Source organism: Corella eumyota, chromosome 1 (assembly GCF_963082875.1).
Source record: "Corella eumyota chromosome 1, kaCorEumy4.1, whole genome shotgun sequence".
NCBI lineage: Eukaryota > Metazoa > Chordata > Ascidiacea > Phlebobranchia > Corellidae > Corella > Corella eumyota.
The window spans coordinates 4748008-4775714 of record NC_137490.1 but is presented as its reverse complement, the minus strand read 5'-3'; the positions used below and the strand labels follow the sequence as shown (position 1 = coordinate 4775714).

General features: G+C 32.2%; 4 protein-coding genes across 5 annotated transcripts; 1 reads left to right on the top strand and 3 right to left on the bottom strand.

Annotated features, from left to right (window-relative positions):
• Window positions 1-5805: 5805 nt before the first annotated feature.
• Window positions 5806-8730, bottom strand: LOC145763815 (uncharacterized). Its single transcript, XM_082575347.1, has 2 exons — window positions 6348-8730; window positions 5806-6278 (listed from the first exon to the last, which is right to left on the bottom strand). Exons 1-2 carry the CDS (start codon window positions 8703-8705, stop codon window positions 6180-6182), a joined length of 2457 nt encoding a protein of 818 aa, XP_082431473.1. The 5' UTR covers window positions 8706-8730; the 3' UTR covers window positions 5806-6179.
• Window positions 8731-12188: 3458 nt separating this feature from the next.
• LOC145744628 (uncharacterized) lies at window positions 12189-15593 on the top strand. The gene is made up of 8 exons (XM_082562565.1): window positions 12189-13122; window positions 13300-13467; window positions 13549-13716; window positions 13874-14099; window positions 14535-14582; window positions 14805-14861; window positions 14942-14966; window positions 15531-15593. The coding sequence occupies exons 1-8, from the start codon at window positions 12189-12191 to the stop codon at window positions 15591-15593; spliced, it is 1689 nt and encodes a 562-aa protein (XP_082418691.1).
• Window positions 15594-18028: 2435 nt separating this feature from the next.
• LOC145763839 (zinc finger CCHC domain-containing protein 24-like) lies at window positions 18029-19096 on the bottom strand. The gene is made up of 3 exons (XM_082575376.1): window positions 18958-19096; window positions 18653-18808; window positions 18029-18455 (listed from the first exon to the last, which is right to left on the bottom strand). The coding sequence occupies exons 1-3, from the start codon at window positions 18979-18981 to the stop codon at window positions 18336-18338; spliced, it is 300 nt and encodes a 99-aa protein (XP_082431502.1). The 5' UTR covers window positions 18982-19096; the 3' UTR covers window positions 18029-18335.
• A 2090-nt stretch (window positions 19097-21186) lies between these two features.
• On the bottom strand, window positions 21187-23328 carry LOC145763833 (zinc finger CCHC domain-containing protein 24-like). 2 transcript variants are annotated; one of them, XM_082575368.1, is made up of 5 exons: window positions 23068-23328; window positions 22678-22790; window positions 22300-22462; window positions 21788-21952; window positions 21187-21686 (listed from the first exon to the last, which is right to left on the bottom strand). In XM_082575368.1, the coding sequence occupies exons 1-5, from the start codon at window positions 23275-23277 to the stop codon at window positions 21573-21575; spliced, it is 765 nt and encodes a 254-aa protein (XP_082431494.1). In that variant the 5' UTR covers window positions 23278-23328; the 3' UTR covers window positions 21187-21572. The 2 variants fall into 2 exon arrangements, with proteins under 2 accessions (XP_082431494.1, XP_082431495.1); XM_082575369.1 differs by having other exon boundaries at window positions 22300-22432.
• Window positions 23329-27707: the final 4379 nt, after the last annotated feature.

Below are 27707 nucleotides of genomic sequence, written 5' to 3'. Positions count from 1 at the left end.
AATTCTATACACACTAAAGCTAAAATACTATTTACAAAAGAAAATATGGTTTCGGCAGCTAATAACAATATTTCTGCTTTGTTTAAATCAGGCGGATAACGGTATCACCATGGTGTTGGAAAGTGTTCTTCTTTGATCTTCGGCAGATATCGAGGAATATACATTGTCGTTACTTGGCCAAAGTCTTTCCACACTTATGTAATTTGACGAAGGTCTGTCGGAGCATACCTTGATACATATTGCAAATAATGATACTAACATACATATGCCAACTATGACCAAACCCGTCGTAAAAGTTACCATTTTAATACACGACTAATAACTTAAACAGAACTATTTAAAGAAATGGTAATTATTTATTTAAACTTTTACTATCTGTTAATTTCCTTAGTGAATATAAATAAAATATCAATTTAGTCCAGTGATTTAATTTAACATTAAATTTGGTATGGTGTATACTTGTTAAATTTTTAAATGAAGTTTATTTGAAAAAAAATGTTTTTAAAGGGACATATATATTAACAATAAAGTTTTTAACTGCGTTCTGCCATATGCTACACTTTGACTAATATATAACTTATTTTGGCATATAGAATCTATTTAAAAAAAAGTTGTTTATATAACTTGGAACAACATATTTTTACTTTTATAAATTAATAAAACTAAGCACAAACGCTATACAATCTTAATATTATATCTTTTAAAAAGGAAATTACTAATGCGAATACAACGCACAACCTTTTTTTACACTCCATTTATTATGTATTGGGCAAAGCTAAAAATAGTATATACAAAAAAATGGTTGCGCACCATTTTAAAAATAGTATATACAAAAAAATGGTTGCGCATAACTATTCACTCTTTGTTTAAATCAGGCAGAAGCAGTATCAACAATGTCTGCCAAGTGATTGGCAATTTTCGCATAGTTCATCGAAATGTGGTCCGGAAGCGCTCTCACCTAATTTGTTCGCTTTTTCTATTGATATCTGCATATAAATAATAAAGAAAATTTATATTATTAAAGAGTTAATAAAATTTGAAGTTTTTCATACTAAACCTGTTTGTGTGGGTACACTTTTTTTTTACAGCCGACGCATCGCTGTGCGGCGTTTTTCCAGCTATTAAAACTTTTCCATTCTCTGTTGCAACCTATGCAAAAGTATTTACCAAAACGCCTTTCGTTGCTTCGGTAATCATCTTTTTCATCTTCCAGACGAAAGGTTGTCATTTTTTCATAGTTATCTTTTTTAGATGTCGAGTTATAAACTTTTTTGTTGTTTGGCAAAAGTCTGCTTGAAGTCGCACGTGAGTGTGCAGGTTGTACATCACTTACCCGGCAGAATGTTGGATTTTCTAGACTGATGTAATTTGACAAACAAGTGTCAACAAACGATTCCTTGATACATTTAAATAACAATGCTAAAACACCTATTATCATGCTTATAACCAATCCTAACTTGAAAGTTATCATTTTTACGCAAGACTTATAACTTAAAAAAAAGTTTTTAAAAAAATGATAACTATTTATTTTAAACTATCTGTTGATTTTCTTGATAAAACTATCAATAAAATATCAATTTAGTCCAGTGATTTAATTTGACATCAAATTTGGTACGGTGTATACTTGTTAATTTTTTAAATGAAGTTTATTATAAAAAAACATGTTTGGTTACTTATGATGGTATAACACTATGCTCACTATGCAAAATATAGTGTTTCATTAACGCATGGGTCGTTTCAGAATTACCATGATTCACTTGAATAAACGAGGAGATTTTATGTTCGGTAAAGTATTTATTTTTATTAAGTTGCGTCGCAGTCAAAAGTTACCACTTTTAAAAGAAATCCTTAGGTAAATGAATAAAATAACTCACGATATACCCATTTTTATTTTAAAAATATTAATGAAAATAGACATTTCTTGCTAATGTTTTAAAGAATATTTATACTGTGATACAAGAAATCCGAGATTGTGTTACTTTTAATTATAAATAAATATTTACACTTCTGTATGTTCTATGTCATAATAATTAGAGCATTACACAGCTTTTAAACAATAATCTAAAATAATTAATTGAGTGTTAAATGTAAAATTTTATATACAAAATAAAGGCGGAAAAATATACGAAAAGAAATATATTTATGCAGCTGATTAAATAACTTATTAACAGTGTCTGCCAAGTAATTTGCATTTTGCGCATAGTTCTTCGAGATGTGGTCCAATGGCGCTTTCACCTAATTCGTTTGCTTCATCTATTGATATCTGCATATAAATAATCAAAGAATTTATATTATTAGAAAATTTATAAGAAGTTTTTAATACTAAACCTGATTATGTGGGTATACTTCGTTTTCACATTCGGAGCATTGCTGTGCGACGTTTTCCCAGCTATTAAAACTTTTCCATTCTTTGCCACAATCTTCACATAAGTATTTACCAAAACGTTTTTTATTGCCTTGGTAGGCTGCATGATAAGCTTCCACCCCAGCTTCACTGTCGTCACTTAAATAACTGTTGTAGTCATTTTCATCTAAGCATGAAAAGTAATCCCCGTACTCCTCTTCAGATGTTGAATCACTGTCGTAATCTGAAATAATTCTGCCGTAATATTCCCTTTGGTCTGTATTTGTTTTATTACAGGCTTCTCCGTATGTGGAATAACTGTCAGACATACGTGAAGGTCTGTTGCAAAATCCAGTTTGGTAGGTATTTGGTTCATAATACTCCTCTTCATATGTCGAGTAGTTGTCGGACCTTTGCGAACTGTTGTAATATTCAGTTTGGACTGTATTTGGTTCATCATACTCTTCTTCGTATGTCGAGTAGTTGTCGGACCTTTGCGAACTGTTGTAATATTCAGTTTGGACTGTATTTGGTTCATCATACTCTTCTTCGTATGTCGAGTAGTTGTCGAACCTTTGCGAACTGTTGTAATATTCAGTTTGGACTGTATTTGGTTCATAATACTCCTCTTCATATGTCGAGTAGTTGTCGAACCTTTGCGAACTGTTGTAATATTCAGTTTGGTCTGTATTTGGTTCATCATACTCTTCTTCGTATGTCGAGTAGTTGTCGGACCTTTGCGAACTGTTGTAATATTCAGTTTGGACTGTATTTGGTTCATCATACTCTTCTTCGTATGTCGAGTAGTTGTCGGACCTTTGCGAACTGTTGTAATATTCAGTTTGGACTGTATTTGGTTCATCATACTCTTCTTCGTATGTCGAGTAGTTGTCGGACCTTTGCGAACTGTTGTAATATTCAGTTTGGACTGTATTTGGTTCATCATACTCTTCTTCGTATGTCGAGTAGTTGTCGGACCTTTGCGAACTGTTGTAATATTCAGTTTGGTCTGTATTTGGTTCATTATATTCCTCTTCGTATGTTGAGTAGTTGTCGGACCTTTGCGAACTGTTGTAATATTCAGTTTGGACTGTATTTGGTTCATCATACTCTTCTTCGTATGTCGAGTAGTTGTCGGACCTTTGCGAACTGTTGTAATATTCAGTTTGGACTGTATTTGGTTCATCATACTCTTCTTCGTATGTCGAGTAGTTGTCGGACCTTTGCGAACTGTTGCAATATTCAGTTTGGACTGTATTTGGTTCATCATACTCTTCTTCGTATGTCGAGTAGTTGTCGGACCTTTGCGAACTGTTGTAATATTCAGTTTAGACTGTATTTGGTTCATCATACTCTTCTTCGTATGTCGAGTAGTTGTCGGACCTTTGCGAACTGTTGTAATATTCAGTTTGGACTGTATTTGGTTCATCATACTCTTCTTCGTATGTCGAGTAGTTGTCGGACCTTTGCGAACTGTTGTAATATTCAGTTTGGTCTGTATTTGGTTCATCATACTCTTCTTCGTATGTTGAGTAGTTGTCGGACCTTTGCGAACTGTTGTAATATTCAGTTTGGACTGTATTTGGTTCATCATACTCTTCTTCGTATGTCGAGTAGTTGTCGGACCTTTGCGAACTGTTGTAATATTCAGTTTGGACTGTATTTGGTTCATCATACTCTTCTTCGTATGTCGAGTAGTTGTCGGACCTTTGCGAACTGTTGTAATATTCAGTTTGGTCTGTATTTGGTTCATTATATTCCTCTTCGTATGTTGAGTAGTTGTCGGACCTTTGCGAACTGTTGTAATATTCAGTTTGGACTGTATTTGGTTCATCATACTCTTCTTCGTATGTCGAGTAGTTGTCGGACCTTTGCGAACTGTTGTAATATTCAGTTTGGACTGTATTTGGTTCATCATACTCTTCTTCGTATGTCGAGTAGTTGTCGGACCTTTGCGAACTGTTGTAATATTCAGTTTGGTCTGTATTTGGTTCATTATATTCCTCTTCGTATGTTGAGTAGTTGTCGGACCTTTGCGAACTGTTGTAATATTCAGTTTGGACTGTATTTGGTTCATCATACTCTTCTTCGTATGTCGAGTAGTTGTCGGACCTTTGCGAACTGTTGTAATATTCAGTTTGGACTGTATTTGGTTCATCATACTCTTCTTCGTATGTCGAGTAGTTGTCGGACCTTTGCGAACTGTTGTAATATTCAGTTTGGTCTGTATTTGGTTCATTATATTCCTCTTCGTATGTCGAATAATTGTCGGACCTTTGCATAAGTCTGTTGGAATATCCAGTTTGGTCTGTATTTGGTTTTCTATACTCCTTTTTTGATCTCGAATAATTGGCGGACCTTAACGCAAGTCTGTTCGAATATTCGATTTGGTCTGTACTTGGGTCATCGTAGGCCTCTGATGCTTCATAGTTGTCGTGACTTGGTAACAGTCTATTGGAATCTAAACACGAAGTTGGAATTTGTTCATCACAATCTTCGTCGGATGTCGAGCAATATACATTGTCGCTACTTGGCAGAAGTCTGCTGGATGTTGCACGTGAATGTGGAAGTTGTACATTATTTATCTGACGGGATATTGGATTTTTCACACTAATGTTATTTGACAAACGCCGGTGGGAGCATACATTGATACATATACAAAATATAGCAAGTAATAATGCTAAAACACCTAATGTTACTATGACAGTTATAACCAATCCTAACTTGAAACTTATCATTTTTACACAAGACTAATAACTTAAAAAGAACTATTTAAAAAAATTATAACTATTTATTTAAACTTGATTTTCTTAATAAATCTAGATAAAAAATATCAATTTAGTCCAGTGATTTAATCAACATGAAATTTGGTACGGTGTATACTTGTTAATTTTTTAAATGAAGTTTATTTTAAAAAACATGTTTTTAAAGGTCCATGTTTTAATAATAACGTTTTTTAACTGCGTTCTACCATATGCTACACTTTGACTAATATATAACTTATCTTGCTATAGCATCCATTTAAAAAGACGTATTAATGTAACTTTAAACAACATATTTTTACTTTCATAAATTAGTAAAACTAAGCATAACTGCTTTACAAGCCTAATAGATATGTCTTTTAAAATAAAAATTACCCATGCGCAAAACCTTTTTCCACGCTTCAACTATTATTCTTTGGCATCTTTAACCTTTTCTTTGACATTGGCATTTAAATATTAAAAATATCTGAAACGAAGAAAAACTTAACATGTTGAACTGCTACAAAACCATTTGTCAAAAAGGTCTCGTAAAATAACGGTGGTTACTGCTGATAAAAAAGTGTCGTAATATTAGGGAAGTTACTGCTAATGGTTTAAAACGATGCTCACTATGCAAAATATAGTGTTTCATTAACGCATGGGTCGTTTTAGAAATACCATGATTCACTTGAATAAACGAGGAGATTTTATGTTCGGTAAAGTATTTATTTTTATTAAGTTGCGTCGCAGTCAAAAGTTACCACTTTTAAAAGAAAACCTTAGGTAAATGAATAAAATAACTCACGATATACCCGTTTTTATTTTAAAAATATTAATGAAAATAGACATCTCTTTCTAATGTTTTAATGAATATTTATACTGTGATACAAGAAATCAGAGATTGTGTTACTTTTAATTATAAATAAATATTTACACTTCTGTATGTTCTATGTCATAATAATTAAAGCATTACACAGCTTTTAAACAATAATCTAAAATAATTAATTGAATGTTAAATGTAAAATTTTATATACAAAATAAAGGCGGAAAAATATACGAAAAGAAATATATTTATGCAGCTGATTAAATAATTATTAACAGTGTCTGCCGAGTAATTTGCATTTTGCGCATAGTTCTTCGAGATGTGGTCCAGTGGCGCTCTCACCTAATTTGTTCGCTTCTTTTATTGACATCTGCATATAATTAATAAAAAAGTTATTATATTAGAATGCTAATTATACTTTAAGATTTTTATACTAAACCTGGGTGTGTGGGTACACTTTGTTTTCACATTTGACGCATTGCTGTGCGACGTTTTCCCAACTATTAAAACTTTTCCATTCTTTGCCACAATCTTCACATAAGTATTTACCAAAACGTTTTTTATTGCCTTGGTAGGCTGCATGATAAGCTTTCACCCCAGCTTCACTGTCGTCACTTAAATAACTGTTGTAGTCATTTTCATCTAAGCATGAAAAGTAATCCCCGTACTCCTCTTCAGATGTCGAATCACTGTCGTAATCTGAAATAATTCTGCCGTAATATCCCCTTTGGTCTGTATTTGTTTTATTACAGGCTTCTCCGTATGTGGAATAACTGTCAGACATGCGTGAAGGTCTGTTGCAAAATCCAGTTTGGTATGTATTTGGTTCATAATATTCCTCTTCGTATGTCAAGTAGTTGTCGGACCTTTGCGAACTGTTGGAATATTCAGTTTGGTCTGTATTTGGTTCATCATACTCTTCTTCGTAGGTCGAGTAGTTGTCGGACCTTTGCGAACTGTTGTAATATTCAGTTTGGTCTGTATTTGGTTCATCATACTCTTCTTCGTAGGTCGAGTAGTTGTCGGACCTTTGCATAAGTCTGTTGTAATATTCAGTTTGGTCTGTATTTGGTTCATCATACTCTTCTTCGTAGGTCGAGTAGTTGTCGGACCTTTGCGAACTGTTGTAATATTCAGTTTGGTCTGTATTTGGTTCATCATACTCTTCTTCGTAGGTCGAGTAGTTGTCGGACCTTTGCATAAGTCTGTTGTAATATTCAGTTTGGTCTGTATTTGGTTCATCATACTCTTCTTCGTAGGTCGAGTAGTTGTCGGACCTTTGCGAACTGTTGTAATATTCAGTTTGGTCTGTATTTGGTTCATTATACTCTTCTTCGTAGGTCGAGTAGTTGTCGGACCTTTGCGAACTGTTGTAATATTCAGTTTGGTCTGTATTTGGTTCATCATACTCTTCTTCGTAGGTCGAGTAGTTGTCGGACCTTTGCGAACTGTTGTAATATTCAGTTTGGTCTGTATTTGGTTCATCATACTCTTCTTCGTAGGTCGAGTAGTTGTCGGACCTTTGCATAAGTCTGTTGTGATATTCAGTTTGGTCTGTATTTGGTTCATAATATTCCTCTTCGTATGTCAAGCAGTTGTCGGACCTTTGCGAACTGTTGGAATATTCAGTTTGGTCTGTATTTGGTTCATCATACTCTTCTTCGTAGGTCGAGTAGTTGTCGGACCTTTGCGAACTGTTGTAATATTCAGTTTGGTCTGTATTTGGTTCATCATACTCTTCTTCGTAGGTCGAGTAGTTGTCGGACCTTTGCGAACTGTTGTAATATTCAGTTTGGTCTGTATTTGGTTCATCATACTCTTCTTCGTATGTCGAGTAGTTGTCGGACCTTTGCGAACTGTTGTAATATTCAGTTTGGTCTGTATTTGGTTCATTAAACCCCTCTTCATATGTCGAGTGGTTTCCAGATCTTAGCGAACTGTTGAAATATTCAGTTTGGTCTGTATTTGGTTCATTAAACCCCCATTCATATGTCGAGTGGTTTCCAGATCTTAGCGAACTGTTGAAATATTCAGTTTGGTCTGTATTTGGTTCATTAAACCCCTCTTCATATGTCGAGTGGTTTCCAGATCTTAGCGAACTGTTGAAATATTCAGTTTGGTCTGTATTTGGTTCATTAAACGCCCATTCATATGTCGAGTGGTTTTCAGATCTTAGCGAACTGTTGTAATATTCAGTTTGGTCTGTATTTGGTTCATCATACTCTTCTTCGTATGTCGAGTAGGTGTCGGACCTTTGCGAACTGTTGTAATATTCAGTTTGGTCTGTATTTGGTTCATTATATTCCTCTTCGTATGTCGAATAATTGTCGGACCTTTGCATAAGTCTGTTGGAATATCCAGTTTGGTCTGTATTTGGTTTTCTATACTCCTTTTTTGATCTCGAATAATTGGCCGACCTTAACGCAAGTCTGTTCGAATATTCGATTTGGTCTGTACTTGGGTCATCGTAGGCCTCTGATGCTTCATAGTTGTCGTGACTTGGTAACAGTCTATTGGAATCTAAACACGAAGTTGGAATTTGTTCATCACAATCTTCGTCGGATGTCGAGCAATATACATTGTCGCTACTTGGCAGAAGTCTGCTGGATGTTGCACGTGAATGTGGAAGTTGTACATTATTTATCTGACGGGATATTGGATTTTTCACACTAATGTTATTTGACAAACGCCGGTGGGAGCATACATTGATACATATACAAAATATAGCAAGTAATAATGCTAAAACACCTAATGTTACTATGACAGTTATAACCAATCCTAACTTGAAACTTATCATTTTTACACAAGACTAATAACTTAAAAAGAACTATTTAAAAAAATTATAACTATTTATTTAAACTTGATTTTCTTAATAAAACTAGAAATAAAATATCAATTTAGTCCAGTGATTTAATTCGACATCAATTTTGGTACGGTGTATACTTGTTAATTTTTTAAATGAAGTTTATTTTAAAAAACATGTTTTTAAAGGTCCATGTTTTAATAATAACGTTTTTTAACTGCGTTCTACCATATGCTACACTTTGACTAATATATAACTTATCTTGCTATAGCATCCATTTAAAAAGACGTAATAATATAACTTTAAACAACATATTTTTCCTTTCATAAATTAGTAAAACTAAGCATAAATGCTTTACAAGCCTAATAGTATATCTTTTAAAAAGGAAATTAACCATGCGCAAAACCTTTTTCTACGCTTCAACTATTATTCTTTGGCATCTTTATCAAAAAGGTCTCGTAAAATAACGGTGGTTACTGCTGATAAAAAAGTGTCGTAATATTAGGGAAGTTACTGCTAATGGTATAAAACGATGCTCACTATGCAAAATATAGTGTTTCATTAACGCATGGGTCGTTTTAGAAATACCATGATTCACTTGAAAAAACGAGGAGATTTTATGTTCGGTAAAGTATTTATTTTTATTAAGTTGCGTCGCAGTCAAAAGTTACCATTTTAAAAAGAAATCCTTAGGTAAATGAATTAAATAACTCACGATATACCCATTTTTATTTAAAAAATATCAGTGGAAGTAGGCATTTATTTCTACGTATGTCAAGTAGTTGTCGGACCTTTGCGAACTGTTCCATTTGTTTCCGGTTAGTTAATTTTTTCCATTAGTTTCCGTTAGTTTTTTCCGCCAAAAAGTTATCTGTCAATGAAATCCGCTTTATTAAAATCCGTTTCATTTGTTTCTGGTTCGTTAGTTTTTTTCCATTTGTTTCCGTTAATTTTTTTCCGCCAAAATGTTATTCGTTAAAAATTTCCGCTTAATTAAAATCCGTTGCATTTGTTTCCGGTTAGTTAATTTTTTTCCATTTGTTTCCGGTTAGTTAATTTTTTTCTATTTGTTTCCGTTAATTTTTTTTCCGCCAAAAAATTTCCGTTAAAGAAATCCGCTTCATTAAAATCCGTTCCATTTGTTTCCGTTTCAACTATTTCCGTTCCATTTGTTTTATTTTCATTTAATTCTGTTCCATTTGTTTCCTTTTTATTTGTTTCCTTTCTATCTGTTTCTTTTCAACAGTTTCTAGCCCCCCATTTCCTCTCCATCTTTATACTTAGCGTTTTTAGAACTTAAAGCTATTCTTAACAACTTTAACCTATAAATTATATGTTATTTATGACTATAACATAATGCCAAAAATATAAGATATATTTTTAGCAAATAAAATGACCAGAAAATTTTGCATGTTATCTGGGTAACCGAAGAAATACACGTTATAGTGCTTAATTTTTTCTTGGTAATTGGTTTGTAATATTAAAAATACTTGTAAAATGTATAATTTAACACAAAAATTAAAAAATATAAACACAAAAATGCTGTCCTGTTTATAAAAAATATAATTATTTTGATTTTAAAACATAAGTCGGACGCAAATCTCCACAACTACGACCAAGGGATTTACATTCGTCACATTCATCCTGGGAGTGCTTCTCAAAGGTGATCGTCACATTAAAGTCATCTGTGAGTTCTAATGGTCTCTGTATTGCAAAACAAAAAAAATAGTTTGCAAATAAGTTATTATTTTAATCTAAAGTGGTAAATATGTATGCTATTTTAATATGTTTATTACTAAAGGGTTTTTTAAATTAATATTGCGCCTAAAACCTGTTTATGTGGGTACACATTTTTGGAACAATATTTGCATTGTTGGCGTTTGCGGCGTTTGCCCAACTATCGTTACTTCTCCATTTTCTATTGCAGTTTTTACAAAAGTAATAGCCAAAAACTCTTTCCTCGCCTTGATAGGGTGTAAGACCTTTACCTCTTTTTGCTATGTAGTCAAAAATTTTATTTATTATCCAGTACACCATGGAGGCAATTATCATGAAAATGAGATGTTGAAAGTCATTGCGGTCCGTAGCCATACCAAAACAATTTCATGCAGTTTTAGTTATTTATCCAAATCAAAATTTTTCTACCAATAAGTTGTAACAACTAATGAATTAAATCTAAGTTGACACAATTGTTTTAAGCATGGTGAGAACAATGTTTTCGAGTCTATTTTTCTACTTATTCTTTGCATTAAAACCTAGTAAAATTAATAAAAAAAATTTTAAATTTATAACGTTCCTGTCACTTTGTCTATTTTACTTAATAGTTAATATATTATATGCCTTGCAATGTAATTTGTATTGCAATTAAGCAACAGCACACCAAAGAACCAATATTTATTTAACATTGCAAACAACAGGGTATTTTTATTGTTGAAGCACACAAACAATAAAAAATAATAATACAGAAAATCAGTGGCGGCTCGTCTATGTAGCTATTGGGGCTAAAACCCCCACTTTTTAACATGTTTTTTTTTAATTGTAATTTATTTTATTTTGAATAATATTTGTTTTTTCGGCAATGTTTTTTGCTAAAATTATTAAAAATATTAAAAAATAGCGCCTATTTTGGCCACGAAATACGCCAAAATTTTCGAAAAACGTAGCGTAAACATGTGAGGGCTAAACCAAAATTAGCCCCACGGGCTGTCAAATAAAAAATATTTTAACGCTGTTTTTGCCTTCAGGATTCCGAAATTTTAAAAAAAGTTGAGAACTTGAATCAAAAAGTGGGGCTAAGCCAACCATAAAGTTGCCAAATAATTTGACAATTTTAGCTTTGTGATTTTTTTAAATTTGACGTTTAATTTACTTAGTAATTAAAATATAAAATAATTAAAACATAATTTGGGTATTTTATGATTTTCTCTGGAGGTAATAAGTCCCTAAATAATATTTTTAAGTTAACAAATAAAAATAATCAATTGGATTTTTGTATGAAAGGTCGTCGCACAAGTTTTAGAAAGGGCGTGCACATGTCTTGCGGAAACAGTCATTTTAGGCTAATTCCGCATACGTTTTTTTAGTAAAAAAATGTATAAATTTGTTAATTTTAATTGAATTTTGGTAGTGTTTTTAACCAAATGGTATTTATTTATTGATTGGCAGTCGAAGTAAAGTGCAGAGTTTATTCTGCCTGCCCACGCCATATTCAGCCAGTCAGCCCAAACGGCGAACGCCATGATTAGCAGATTAGAGTTTTGCCATATATAAAAAAATATCTAATTGTGGAAAACTTGAAAAAACCAAACTGTGTACTAAAATAGTTTGTTGGCTATTATTTTTTTATCATTTTAGCAAGCATTATTTAAACAGAAAATAGCAAGTATTTTGCTTAGTTGTAATTTGGTATAAGACTGATAAGAACAAGTTTGTGATTTCTTAGTAATATTTCGACTATTTTTGTGGATACCATAAACCATGAACCAGGTTGATTGTATTCTGAAAAGTTTTCCTTTGAGTTTTGAGGCAAAGTTAGACTTGAAGCGCCTTGGACCTCATCAGCCAAAATGCATTGAAATAAAAAGTACAGGTCCTAAGCAAAACCGAAAGTTTAATGTTCAGTGGTTTTCGAGAAAGGTTAGGCTTACTGTAAGCGAGGAAAAAAAAAGTTTATTTTGCTTTTACTGCCTTTTGTTTCGAAAAGGTGAAGAAAAAGAAGTTACTTGGTCAAAGGAAGGTTTTAAAGATATAAAACATATTTCAGAAAAAATAAAGCGACATGAGAGTTCAAAAATGCACATTACCAATGCACTTTCATATAGCCTACTAGGAACAGTAGATATTCAGTCACAGATCAGTGTAGGACACAGCTTATCTGTTGAGAGGCACAATGAAATTGTTAAAAAGAATAGACACATTCTCGACCTCATTGTTGACTGTTTAAAATTTTGTGGAGTACATGAAATAGGTATGCGAGGACATGATGAATCAGAAGGTTCCTTTAACCGAGGCATATTTTTGGATTTATTGCAGCAAATAGCAAAATCGGATAACGTTTTAAAAGAGCATTTGGAAAGTGCCACAGTAAATAAATACACATCCAAGACAATCCAAAATGAACTTTTAGATTGCATGTTTACTGTATATAGAAATACATTAGAGAATGACATAGGTAATGCTGATTTTGTTGCTGTTCAAGCAGATGAGACAACTGATATTGCCAATCGATCACAATTTGCAGTACTTCTTAGATTTGTAGTGGATGGCTATCCTGTTGAACGGTTTCTGTCATATTATGAAGCTAATGATCGTACTGCTGATGGTATGACCTCCCTTTTAAAACATGCACTTCAACCTTTTCATCTAAAAGAAAAGCTTATTGCCCAGACATATGATGGTGCATCTGTTATGAGTGGGAAAAAAAATGGCGTTCAAAAAAAATGCAGGAATGTTTTCCCCATGCCAAATTTGTGCACTGTTATGCTCACCAACTAAACCTGATACTAAAGCATGCATGTCAAAGTATTAAAAGCATTAAGTTGTTTTTTGCCAACTTGTCTGGATTCTCTACCTTTTTTTCTATGTTCAGATGTGTTACGATCAGTTTGTGAAAAACGACTTCCAAGACCATGTGAAACAAGATGGAATTTTCAATCTCGAGCTGTCCAAAGTGTTTTAAATAATAAGGAGAATCTTTTAGCAACTTTTGAAAAGATTCTTAATGAAACACACTGGGACATAACTTCAACACAAGGATGTATTGGATTGACACAACTTTTAAAAGATCCCACATTTCTTTACTTTTTGAAGTTTTTCAATGATGTCTTTCACCATACAGATATATTGTATAATATTCTGCAGTCAAGAGAATCGACTGGGGTGACTGTTGCCTTTGCTATTGATTCATTTCAGAAGGTTATTAATGATATTCGTGGAAAACTTGTGGAACCTAGTATGGAATTTTGTCCAGAGTTGTCAAAACGCGTTGCTACTTCTTCAAGAAAGGGTTGCTACTTCTTCAAGATTGCTGTGCGCAAATGCAAAAGAAGCCTGTGATATAATAATTGTTGAAATTATTAATCGATTTAGCAACATAAAACAATTTGAGTCGTTCTCATTAGTTAATCCATGTTTGTTTAAAAGGTTTAAAAACATATTTCCAGTTAACTTGGTTAAACAGTTGGTACTGGGTTACCCCATGATAGATAGTTTAAAGCTGGCCAACGAACTTAAAGTGTTGTACACTAACAACAGCTTTGAACACATTAAATCAGTTGTGGGTTTGAATTCATTTCTGATAAAAGGTTCACTTTTGAATACTTTTTCTGAAGTTAGTAAGGTTATAGGAATAGTTTTAACTACTCCAATTGCAACTGCAGAATCTGAGAGGTGTTTAATAAAACGAATTAAAACATTTTCAAGAAACACCATGAGCCAAGATAGGTTAAATGCTTTAGCAGCGTTATCCATTCACAAAGATGTCATTTCAGCCACACCTGATTTTAATAAAAATGTCATAGAATTGTTTTCCAAGTTGAAAATTAGAAGAACTTTTTTAAATTATAAATAAAGTGTTTTTGATGATGAGTGTTGTAATGTTGATGTTTTCTTAGATAAGGATTATGCCGACGCTCCACTGTTGAGGAAGAGGAAAATGGGTTTGGCGAGGAAAGGAGGGGGAATGGGAGGATAAGGGCTGGGGGAAAAGAGGAAGAAGGTTGGGTGGGTGGAAGGAAAGAGGAGAGAAGATGAAAAAATTAGGGTAACTGCAAATATTATATTTAAATATTTCATTAATTTAACAATTAAATAAAAAAATTTTAGAGAAGAAAACATGAAAAGGAAAGAAGAAGAAGAAAGTGAGGAGGAGAGGTAACTTAGGTCTAAATTAACAAGTTTACAATTAGAAAGTTTAGTTTTTTTATTGGGTTGAAAGTTTAGCGTTATTTTTTTAGAATTTATAGTTTAGTATTATATCATTAAATGAGAATTTAGGTTTTATATTATAAAATCTAGAAGTTTAGCTTTAACGAAGCTAAAAGATTTTTCACCAGCTTATTAAAAATAATTTGATAAAAATATTTATTAAAAAAGAAAAGTGGAGTTAAAGAGGAGGAGAGTAGAGAGGGAGGAAAGAAGGGAGCAGGAGAGGTAAATAGTTCAATATCCCTTCATAGTTTGTTTCGTTTACTTATTATATATAACTAATTATTTGTAATGTTGCTTTTAAGAAATGCTGAAGAGTTAAAGAAAAAGGTGATCAAAGTTTTAATTTTTTTCATTAGTTCGTTTTATATATATTGATTTTTTGTTGATATGTAATTTTAATTTTTTTAAATTATATCATTATTTTTCGCACAAACTATCTAATGACATTAATGTCTCAAATAAATATGTTGCTGATTCTATGTTTTAATTAACTTAAAGTATTTTTACTGCTTTTTATGTCTAAAAAATGGTTATTAGTGGTCAACTAAATTTTAATCCAGTTTGCTAACCATTAATGAAAGAAATGTATTATGTACTGTACTGCTTTTTATTGAATTTGAAATTCTTTTTAGAAGGAAGACGCCGAAAAAAATAAAAAATAACAAAAAAAAAACATTTTTATTTTATGCAAGATATAGGCTACATTAGTAGTTAATTGAATAAAATACAATTGTGTTTATTTAAAAAATGTTATTAAAAATGTTGTATGCCCTACACCCCAGTTACTAATAGCTTTAAAGGCACACCTTAAAATTGTTCCCATTATCAGATAAAATAAAAATTTTATCTTTTTAAGTAATATAAAAAAAGATCGTTTTGTATCTAAAATAGCCGATTTACGGCCATCAATATCAAAAAAATTTGGACCCCCCTAGTCGTGCTGTGACCTTCTAAAATTAGCCCCCCCTGTCATTTTGCCCACGAGCCGCCACTGCAGAAAATCAACTTTGCAAATATTTATATATTATAAGAATTTATGGGCAATGATAATGAAAGAATTGGGTTAAATTTGTTATTTACAAGAACAAAAACTAAGTAGATCTAGTGGATAATTCATATTTATTATCTAAAGGCAATGTGCTACTGCTATTTATGTTAAATAAAGCAAATTAAACTTTAAAAAAAAAAAAACTTTTGACAGTAGTTTGTTCAAGGTGGTAAAAAAGTTACAAAATCAACAAACTGTACTCAAGTAACAACAATAAGCATAATAGCTATATATAGGGTGTGAACCCCCATTAAAAAGTTTTTCTTATTTTTTAGGTATATGCTGGCGTGGTTTGATATTGACCTCCATCCAGTTTGTTGTGTTTTTTTAATGGTTTCTGTATAGTAAATATAAAGTGCGGTCAGTAGATATATTTATTGCATAAATTGAAAGTAATACTAAGTTAGTTCTATTTTGAATTTATTAAATTGCATTTGAAACAACAAAAAATGGAAGTCAATGATATACAAACCTGTTTGTAAGGGTAAACGTTTATATGGCAATTTTTGCATTCCTGTGCGGTGTTTGCCCAACTGTTTTTACTTGACCAACGTATATTGCAACTTGAGCACTGGAATCTACCGAAACGTTTTTTATTACCTTGGTATGGCGTTTTTGGTTTCCTCTGCATTATTCGGTCGTAAATTTGATTCAAGAACAATGTTATGAGTGGCTTAAATATATATGCTAATATTTCCAAAATGAAGTTCATACTGAAATATACCTAAATGCTGCCTTGACTATTTATGCTCTACATAAAAAATAATTTTTACCTTTAAATTTTAAATAAGATATATTAGGATAATAAAGTTATTTGTCCTTGTGTTTTGATTTAACATTATAACTGGTACATAGTTTAATAAGCAATTCTAAACCTTTTGGACTAAATATACTTTATAACAGTTTCAACTTAAATGGGCCTATGTAAAAGGTGGAGTGCTTGTGCGGAGTGCGGAGTATTTTTTGCCTATGTAAAAGGTGGAGTGCAGAGTGCGGAATGTTTTATTTTTTAATGACGTCACGATCTGCGTGGGGGACGTCATTAAAATATTATTTCATTGTGTTTATAGCATAAAATAAATATTAAAACAACCTTGATATTCAAAATGTAAAAAAAACATTCGAAGCAGTTTATGACTTATTATAAAAGTTTTTGAGCGGAATAACCCCTCTGTGCCACACTTTTATTGCCCCAATCTTAAAGTAAATTCAATTTGCAATCGAATGATGCTAACTAAAAGTTGGCACAAAGGGGATAAAGGGGTCAACGGGAGCAATATTTGACAAAAATACGTATTTTGATTATCAGTTTGTGAGCGGAAATGATGTCATAACCCCCTTGTGCCACATTTTTATTGCCCCAATCTTAAAGTAAATTTAATTTGCAATCGAATGATACTAACTAAAAGTTGGCACAAAGAGGATAAAGGGGTCAACGGGAGCAATATTTGACAAAAATACGTATTTTGATTATCAGTTTGTGAGCGGAAATGACGTCATAACCCGTTTCTGCCACATTTTTATTGCCCCAATCTTAAAGTAAATTTAATTTGCAATCGAATGATACTAACTAGAAGTTGGCACAAAGGGGATAAAGGGGTCAACGGGAGCAATATTTGACAAAAATATTTACTTTAATTATCAGTTTTTGAGCGGAAATGACGTCATAACCCCTTTGTGCCACATTTTTATTGCCCAAATCTTAAAGTACGTCATTTGCGCTCAAACACTGATAATCGAAATACGTATTTTCGTCAAAAATTGCTCCCGTTGACCCCTTCATCCCCTTTGTGCCAACTTTTAGTTAGCATCATTCGATTGCAAATTGAATTTACTTCAAAATTGGGGCAATAAAAATGTGGCACAGAAGGGTTATGACGTCATTTCCGCTCAAACACTGATAATCGAAATACCTATTTTTGTCAAATATTGCTCCCGTTGACCCCTTTATCCTCTTTGTGCCAACTTTTAGTTAGTATCAATCGATTGCAAATTGAATTTACTTTAAGATTGGGGCAATAAAAATGTGGCACAAAGGGGTTATGACGTCATTTTATTAAAAAAAAAAATACTCCGCACTCCGCATTCTGTACTCCACCTTTTACATAGTGCCAACTTAAATGCTTGTATGTTTTTTAAAAAGCAGCTAAACATGTATAAAACGCTTTATGCGCGCTTTTTTTAACGCTTCACTCACCTTAAAAAGGAAAAACGAACTACCACACTATTTCCTTGTTCACATAAGTTTGATAAATAAATAACAATTGTTATTCTTTAATTTATTTTTCTTTGAACCTTAAGTTTATTTAAAAAATAATATTTGTATTAAAATAATGTTAGATTTTTGCAATTTAGGACTATTTTGCGGTAATGCATTATGAGGATAATTTTTAAGTTGGGTTGAAATCAAATAAAAAATTGCATAACACTTGTTATTTATTTTAAATCCTACTATTTTAGCGTTTTAATATAATTGTAAGGTTCATAGGCTAAATTAAAACAAATTTACAAAAACGATAAAGCTATTTATACAAGTTATGCACAGTTATATGCATACCAACTCAAAATTAAATAAACGAAAAACGAATTAAAAAAATTGCTTAAGCTGTGTATATTTTATGGACTGTTTATTCGTTAAAATAAACCATTCAAAAACGGCGAAAATCTCCGCAATATCTTCCAAGTGATTGACATTTTCCACACAGATGTTGTGGGTGTCTTTTATTGTTGATCTGTACATCCAAACCTTCCGGTTTTTCCAATGGTTTCTGCAAGCAATATTAAAGAATAATTTGTTCGCACCACTTGTATGAGTTTTTTTTATCATCTAGCGGTAATAGAACTTATATTTTTGTGACATGCCTAAGCTACCTGTAAACGCAAGGTTTAGGGACTAACAGTGTTTTATTTGGGCGCCTGAACTTTAAGTATTAGATTCTTTTAAGAAGGTTGTAATTCACTTAACCTGGTTGTGTGGGTACACGTTTTTATCGCAGTTTTCGCATTTTTGCCCGGTATCTGCCCAACTGTTGCTACTTTTCCAACGTCGGTTGCAATCTGTGCAAAGATATTCCCCAAAACATCTCCTGTTACCCTGGTAAGGTGTAAGACCTTGTCCAGCCTGGTATACACATAGTAAAAATGTTATTACAAGTCTAACTTATAATCTTATTGCTTTGGGTCATGTAAATTAAGTGGGAAATGCCTTGAATTTTGTGTCAAAATACTATTACTTAGTTTAATATATATAATAAATCGAAGTTCATTTACCCTTCTGTTTTGATTTGACGACATTGTTGATATTCTGTAATAACTATCTTTAAAACCTTGTATTAAATCTAAATTTAACAACCAAAGTATATTATTTATTCAACTTTCGATTTTAAGTCAACTAAACTATCAACGTTTAATATTATGCATAAATGAGTAACTTAAGTTTTTGCAATAACTGTGATCGTATACAAATAGCAGCTTACAAATCACATATTTATTTAAACTCGGCAATAACAGGTCGTTAACTATTTATATTTATTTTGTAACTATGCCTTAATAAAATCTGATGTAAAACCTGAGTTTACTGAAACTAATATTAAGTTTAACGTTAAACTAAATCTATATCAAGTCTGTAGCGCAATATTAAAACCTACACCACACAAATACAGTGACGTTTTTGTATGATGTTGATGCCTCCGTTGAAATACAATAGGCTGACTATAATTATTTCAATTTATTCAGTTTAAAAAGTTTTTTCGCACTAGGGGATTTTTTTTGTAGTGAATAGAATTGTATCGCAGTCGGATATTACCCTATGCTGTTTGTATAATAAATTTGTTTCACTTTTTTATTTGTATGCTAAATTAAATTTTATTTCGGGTATTATTTTGTGTTATTTGCATCACTAGATTTGGAAGCATATATATATAAATAACAACATGAAAACAAAAATTTTATTATGTTTTTTTTTCGTGTAATGAGTGGTTTAAAACTTCACTACGTAATATCGAGTAACGAAAACAAACACAGAAATCACGCTGTAGAGTATATGTGATTTATTGTCTCTATGGCCGAATGGTTAGCGGTTTAATACATTTGTTCAATTTTAGCGCATTTTGCGTAATAAGTTGTTAAATTTTGCTTAGTGTAACTATTAATTTAACTAGCAATAAATGAGCATCGTCGATAAATCATTATTTCAACTTATAGGAGAATTTAAAATTAAATACGAACAAAAATGATAAGTAAAAGTAAATAGTAGCACTGGAAAAATTCTCTGGTAAATAATCGAGACACAATAAAATACGGTATACCCATTATTATTTAACAAATATAAATAAAGGCATACATTTTTCGTTAATGTTTTATAGAATTCCTTTACAATTATTTAATCAGGAGCTTAAATCTTTTACATAAATTGAAAAGATTATTTTCTAAAAAAATATTTAGTGACGGCGAAACTTTCCACAATAACGACCAAGCATTTTACATTTTTCGCATAAATGTTGCGGGTGTTTTTTATCGTTTATTTGAACATTCAAGTGCCCAGGTTTCTCCAAGGGCCTCTGTGAAAAATGATACGTCTATTTTAGAAAAAGATTTGTTAACAAAGTTTTAGACTTTAAATTGTGTGAAAAACTATATAACAAACCTGAGAACGCGGATACACTATTTTTTTACAGTTTTTACATTGTTGTCCAATATCTGCCCAGTTATTGCCACTTTTCCAATACCTGTTGCAACCTTGACAAAAATATTCACCAAAACCTCTTTTTTTGCCCTGATAGGGCGTAAGACCTTTTCCATTCTGCAAATAATTTTAATTAATTTATTTAGTAACAAATTACTTTCAATAATTTAAGTTTTCCTATTTGGTATTTAACACATTAAAGTTAATTAACCTAATGTTAAATTACCCTTCTGTTTTGGTTTGAAAACATTGTTGATAGTCTGAATAAAATTATAGCTTAAGCTAACTTTTAAAAACAAAATTCAGGTGAAGTCTAAAAGTCATGTAATCTCTCTTTAAATGTTTTTAGTTATGGAAAAGTGTTCAAGCTTGACTGTATTTAACGCAAAAATTTGTTACTATCAATGAAATGACATGTCAATTGTTTATTTAAACACACGGTCAATATCTTACTAATATTATTAATTTTAAGCAAATTAAATACTTAAAAAATTTCTTTTTGTCACTTCTATTTTAATATCAACACTTCAAATGTTAACTTAAGCGTTAAATGTTTCTATTTGCTAATTTGCTTTGTTAGTTTATTTAAGTGGTTGGTTTAACAACTTTTATGTGTTTGTTGTGTAATAAAAATAACTTTAAACCGAAATATTTTATTTTAAAGTTTTATTTAACATAAAATTGTTTGTATTGGTATTGATCCAATGCCTATAATTAATAAAGTTGTTTGTGTTTTAGAGTTATGAGTTGGCAAATGTGAAAACTAATAGTTTATTAACTTCTGCAATTAAAAAAAAACATATAACGCTGGAAAATTTATTTTGTAATGTTTAATTTCCTACTAAAACCATAGGAAAGGCAAATTTGCGTACGTGGCAAAATATATACAAATACAAACACATAACGAGATTATAAAATAACAGAATAACTATCGATATATACAAATGCATTCGAACGTCGAACGAATTAGTGGCAAAAATGGCATTTAGTATCAGTACGTACTAACCTCCAGGGGAATATAACATGAAAAATAATAAAATAAAATGAGAACGATAAAAAAAATTACATAAAAACGTTAAAACATTGAAGAAATTCGGTGGTAAATAAGAGAAGACATTATATTACACTATATACAATTATCACAACACAACCCCAAATATTTTTACAAATAGATAATAAAATATGAATTTTTCCAATTTTTTTATAGAATTCGTCTACAGTAATACCCAAGGGCTTTACATTTCTCACATAAATGTTGAGGATGTTCCTTACTTTGGTCAGACACATCTAGACCGTCTGGCTTCTCCAATGGTCTCTAAAACAAAACATTTCGTTTAAATATTTACACTGTTCTGTATGCATTTACTGACTTAAACTTGTTCATTCTATTAGATTTCATTTAAATAGTAACATTACCTGTTTGTGGGGATAAACATTAATTTGGCACTTGATGCAGTCCTGTCCCATATTAGCCCAACTGTTTCCACTCATCCACTTTCGCTTGCATTTCGAGCATTTGTATTCTCCAAAACAACGCTTTTTGCCTTGATAGGGTGTCAGGCCTTCGCCTTTAGGCCGAGCCTAATACAGAAACGTTACAAGAATATTTAAAAGCGTGTGTATTGTGTATATTTTGGCTAATGGCTTAATGTAAAACTTTTAATTTTGCATTTAAATCTTGGTATTTAACAAGTTACGCTTCCTTTACGTTACTATGAATTATAAATCCTAAGAATTTATGGTGTAATGCCAGTGACAATCTAGTTCTCTATTTGCCTCAAGATAGGGTAACATCAGTTACCCCGACCCAGTCTCGAGTTGCCCCTGGGAGTTTGAGATCATATGAATTATAATAGCCCAATAGTTACGCTGCTGATTAAGTGCTGGCTCAGTAGAAGTTTAAACCGTTTATGATTTATAATACTTACGTGTGGGCAGTCTTTGATGTAGTGGCCTTTGGTAAAGCATAGGTGGCACAAGTAGTTGGTCGGTGGTACTTTCACAACTCGGGGATGAAAGGCCATAGATAAGTCGGCAAATCCGTCGGCCAGCTCTCCAATGCTGCCAAATGGCGAAGAGGTTGGTGAGGTTCTTTAATTTTAAATTAATTTTGTGATTGTGAAAACACACAGCAAACAAGAACATGCAACAAAGAAAGCATAATGATTATTTCCACAGCAATATGATAAGGGTAAGCTGGCGAAATTGTTACTTTATTAAGTAATTGTAGTAAGACTAAAAAACTCAAAACAGGGTTAATATGTTGTTTTAAACACTAGTTATAACAGATGCAAATGTATTTTTACCTGGATGATAGACTGTTGTATGTTTCTGATGTATTTTGTTGGGCTGTTAGTCCGTCAGACGCTGACAGTAAATACTCAGGAACAAAATACATCGGGGAATAAAAGGCATTCTCCTATATTTAAAAAAGATAAACTTGAAATGAAAACGAACGTAATTCTATTTCGTAATTTAAAGTAAAAAATCTTGTCATTTAAAAGCTTGTTTAGCTTAGCAAACAGTATTTGATACTTATCTGAATTTAGGCAGGTGAATAAACAAAAAATCGCTACATTTGATAATTTCGCGTAGGCAATAGTAAACATTAAGTTTAAATATATACATTTTTAATCAAACTTTTTGCGATTCGAATATCAATGTGTTATAGTAAAATTTAAAGGTATATAACATACGTCTTTCGGCTCGGTCGAATTGTATACTATTTCAGTCGAAAGTTGGTATGAGTTGTGCTGCGAAGGTGGTGGCATAATCGCACTTGGATGTTGGGTGGGTCCCGGTACCGGATCCCGTAAGGTCAGATACACCCATTTTAAGAGCTGTGCTGGTTGGTGCACCGAGGCACTTGTGTCGATTTGAGACAACAAAGACATCCCCCCAGACATTTTGTAGAAAAATCCAAATGTAAATAAATTATTATTTCCGGAAATTTTAAAACTAAATCTGTATGAATTTAAATTGGCAAACTTTAATAACATACATTTTATATATATAAAACAATTTTTAAAATAAATTATTTTTTTAAATATATTTTTCTGATCGTTCATAAATTATTTAATACCAGACATTGCCATATGCGATCTTAAAGAACGTAACCTTGTCTGTCTGATCCATTTGATTATTCAGCTACATAAAATTTTGTTCTATCGAGAACCTATTTTAGTAACCAGCGTTAGACCATTAGTCATCGGTTTGATCTGTTGATAAATTATCCATGAAAATATTTGTAAAATACCAAATATTTTGTGTATCAAATTTACTATATTTTTTTCTCTTAAAACTAAAAATACTTAAATAAAACAGCTGCATATTAACTTATTATATTATTTAGATAATGTTGTTGATCACCCTGTTGCTAGTATAATATAAAAGTTCAGCTAGGTTTTTACTAGTCGAAAATTTGTTTTCGTCTCAAAGGCATACATTCTTCCAACAAATTGCACACGTTATGTTGCTTCGCTTTTGTGCTGGCATACTAACATAAGCTGGTTCAGTTTTACACGAAATCCAGTTAGTATCAGTTTTATTTCATGCCAGGGCCTACCCGCAATATTCCCAGAGTGCTGACAGCTTTTACCGCTGATCAGCTGTCGTTAACTCTCTCCTTTATCTTGGCGCGTTAGCCCAATCGTGTAAATGGCCAAGATACCAAGATACAGGCAACATTTTACGCTTACCAGGGTCTACTAATACACTCTGGCTGGCGCTAAATTTGTACAAGATCTAATATAATGCGTTAATTCGAGACCAAACATAAAATCGTTAACAAATTAAATTTACAAAACGTATTTTTTGAATGTGTTTAATTTTCGCATAAGATTCCAAATCGTTTTTTTTCTAGTTTAAAATTATTCTGGGTTCTGTTAGTATATACTCTGGTTATCATCAATTTTTTGAATTAGTCGTGATTTAAGTCTCTGTAGGCTCTGTCTACACTCTTTACGGTCTAAATACTCTAGTATCTTGTAAAAAAAACATGAGAAAAGAGGCCTTCAAATTTAGAACTGTCTTTTATCGAACTCCCTTGGCGATTACATCATGTAGCTTGTGCACACGGATGAAAAAACGGGCCTATTATTTTTGAAAAATTCTACTATATTTTACTAATCGCATATAGCTTAGATCGTTTTATTCTATTTTCTTAACAGTTAGACTGATAGTTTAAAAGTGTTGCATTGGATTAGATAACTGTCATTTATATCAGGAAAAAAATCCTGAGGGTACATACGGTAAACATTTAATTTTGCGACTTACGACGCACCAAAGCGCTCTGCTGAGTGTCTGCATCGACTTGAAAGGACAAACCCGACTTAGTTCTCACCCGTCGACAAAATTTCACGCCGAACAGTTGGACATCCCATTTGAAAGCGATTGGGAACACCGGGTGTGATCTAAACAACACGATATCTCATTAAAATCGCACGAGCTCACGTTGACTTTTGCGTAAAAGATAAAACCGGGTTTTAAACCCAGTTTAAACCTACATAGAAAAAAGTTAAAAGTTACGAAGTGTAGTTTAGATTATTGAATATTGTTCTATCTTGGCAATGGTTCAATACCGAAACCAAATTGTTAATAAAGTTTAGAGTTTAATTATAAATATTTACTATGCAATATGTGTAATAGTGAATAAAATAATAACTAATTTGTTCTTCCTATTTATTTGTCAATAAAACTTGAAATGGCCCATTTAAGTATATTGGTGTTAAAAGTTACTATTTCTCTTCGACTGGAAGTGGTCAATCTCTTACCTCACAATAATAACCAAACTTTAATTTAAGCACGTGTTGTGTTTTGCTATATTATAAATTTAACAATAATCACTGTCTCTAAAACTAAATAAATTACCAATTTGACAGTTGGCTTTCACTTCACAAACATTTATTTATATTGGTATTAAATACTAGCCAACATATTTACGCTATCTAGTCGATAATTGCATTATTTAAGAAACTAACGTAAATATGAAAGCTTAATGTCTGCAACAGCAGTCGTAACATATTTTTTGACATTATGTCTCGACTTTAAAAAAGAGATGTCTTGTCACAAAAATCCGAATGTCATGTCGCAAAACATGAAATGTCTTGTCACAAAAATCCGAATGTCATGTCGCAAAACATGGAATGTCTTGTCACAAAAATCCGAATGTCATGTCGCAAAACATGGAATGTCTTGTCACAAAAATCCGAATGTCATGTCGCAAAACATGGAATGTCTTGTCACAAAAATCCGAATGTTATGTCACAAAAATCCGAATGTCATGTCACAAAAATCCGAATGTCATGTCGCAAAACATGGAATGTCTTGTCACAAAAATCCGAATGTTATGTCACAAAAATCCGAATGTTATGTCACAAAAATCCGAATGTTATGTCGCAAAACATGGAATGTCTTGTCACAAAAATCCGAATGTCTTGTCACAAAAATCCCAATGTCATGTCACAAAAATCCGAATGTCATGTCGCAAAACATGGAATGTCTTGTCACAAAAATCCGAATGTCATGTCACAAAAATCCGAATGTTATGTCACAAAAATCCGAATGTTATGTCGCAAAACATGGAATGTCTTGTCACAAAAATCCGAATGTCTTGTCACAAAAATCCCAATGTCATGTCACAAAAATCCGAATGTCATGTCGCAAAACATGGAATGTCTTGTCACAAAAATCCGAATGTCATGTCGCAAAACATGGAATGTCTTGTCACAAAAATCCGAATGTCATGTCGCAAAAATCCGAATGTCTTGTCACAAAAATCCGAATGTCATGTCACAAAACATGGAAGGTCTTGTCACAAAAATCCGAATGTCATGTCGCAAAAATCCCTTTCCTAAATTAACCACGCAAGTGGATTTCTTAAATTAATCACGCAGGTGAATTTCTTATGTTAACCACGCAGGTGAATTCACTGTATAATTATATTATACGGCAATTTCTTATTCAAATTAAGTTTCAAATTCATTAACGGTAAAGCTAAAAGTTAAAAATTCCAAAATCCAAAAATACAACTGCTTTTAGGAAGGCATAAATAACTGTTTTTAAAAAGAATAACAAAGAACAGAATCACATGTCAGGCAAACATAAGGTTTTGTTAAAATCAATAAGAGATAACGGAAGTAATTTCCACCAAATGTGACATAGTTAAACTTAATTGTTTTTAATGTGAAAGAAAGTTTAGCTTATGCGCAATAAGCTACATACCAAATAAAGATTATAGCATAGCTAGGGGGCATGCTCCCGCTAGAAAGTTTTTTGAAATAAGGCGCCTTAATCATTCCATTTTAGATTCTTGAACAGTTTTAAAAGGACGGTCTCTTGCGAAATAGCAGTAGGTAAATTTTTGTAACCTATAACCTAAGATACAGATAAAATGATTTTATTCAAGTAAATTTTAAGGTTGTTAATACAGAAATATCACCGCTAATTTTTGACAAAAATTTAGATAAACTTAAATTTAACATAAACCTTTCTTAAATAAATCAACAAAAAACACAATTTAACAATTAACACTGTGTTGTTGCGTCAAATGCCTAATATAGCATCAAACGCCGTGGTGAAGCTAAGAAAAAACTTTCCACCACCTGATCTAAGTTGATTTTATTCCGAAGATTAGCTTCTACGGACAATAACGTTAAATTTTGTAGTCGATCTTGGCGCATTTTGCTGCGTAATCGACTTTTAATTATTTTAAATTTGAAAAAAGACGGTCCCGCGTTGCATGACGTCGTGGGCCGTGTTAACGCCAGCTTCAGCAGTGTTATAATGTTTTCGTTAATTAAAATATCTTCTTTCATAGCTGAACATTGGCTGGGTGTAATATATTTTTTTAACAGTCGGTACTCAGCTTCGATATTTTCGGGATCAACATCAAGCATGTACTAGTTTGCCGCCAACCTAACTTTAAACAATGCACTTTATTAATTTCCCATTCTTTTCGGGTGAAGGCAACCAACCATTCTTTTCGGGTGAAGGCAACTAACCATTCTTTTTGGGTGAAGGCAACTAACCATTCTTTTCGGGTGAAGGCAATCAACCATTCTTTTCGGGTGAAGGCAACTAACCATTTTTTTCGGGTGAAGGCAACCAAGTCCAGAAAGCACATTGGAACTTGTTTGGTTAAATCGAACACCGATTTCTTTAATCCCGTCAAAGAAGACCGGAGTTGTAAGAAACTCTTCATCATTTTCGATATCATACCGCCGAGGTGCTTTTCAAAAACGGTAGGTAGGCCCAGTAGGGCTAAGGTGATCACATACCGTCATAAATCGAGCAAAAAATGTTAAAACTTAAAGAGATTTCGGTCGTAGAGTTTCTT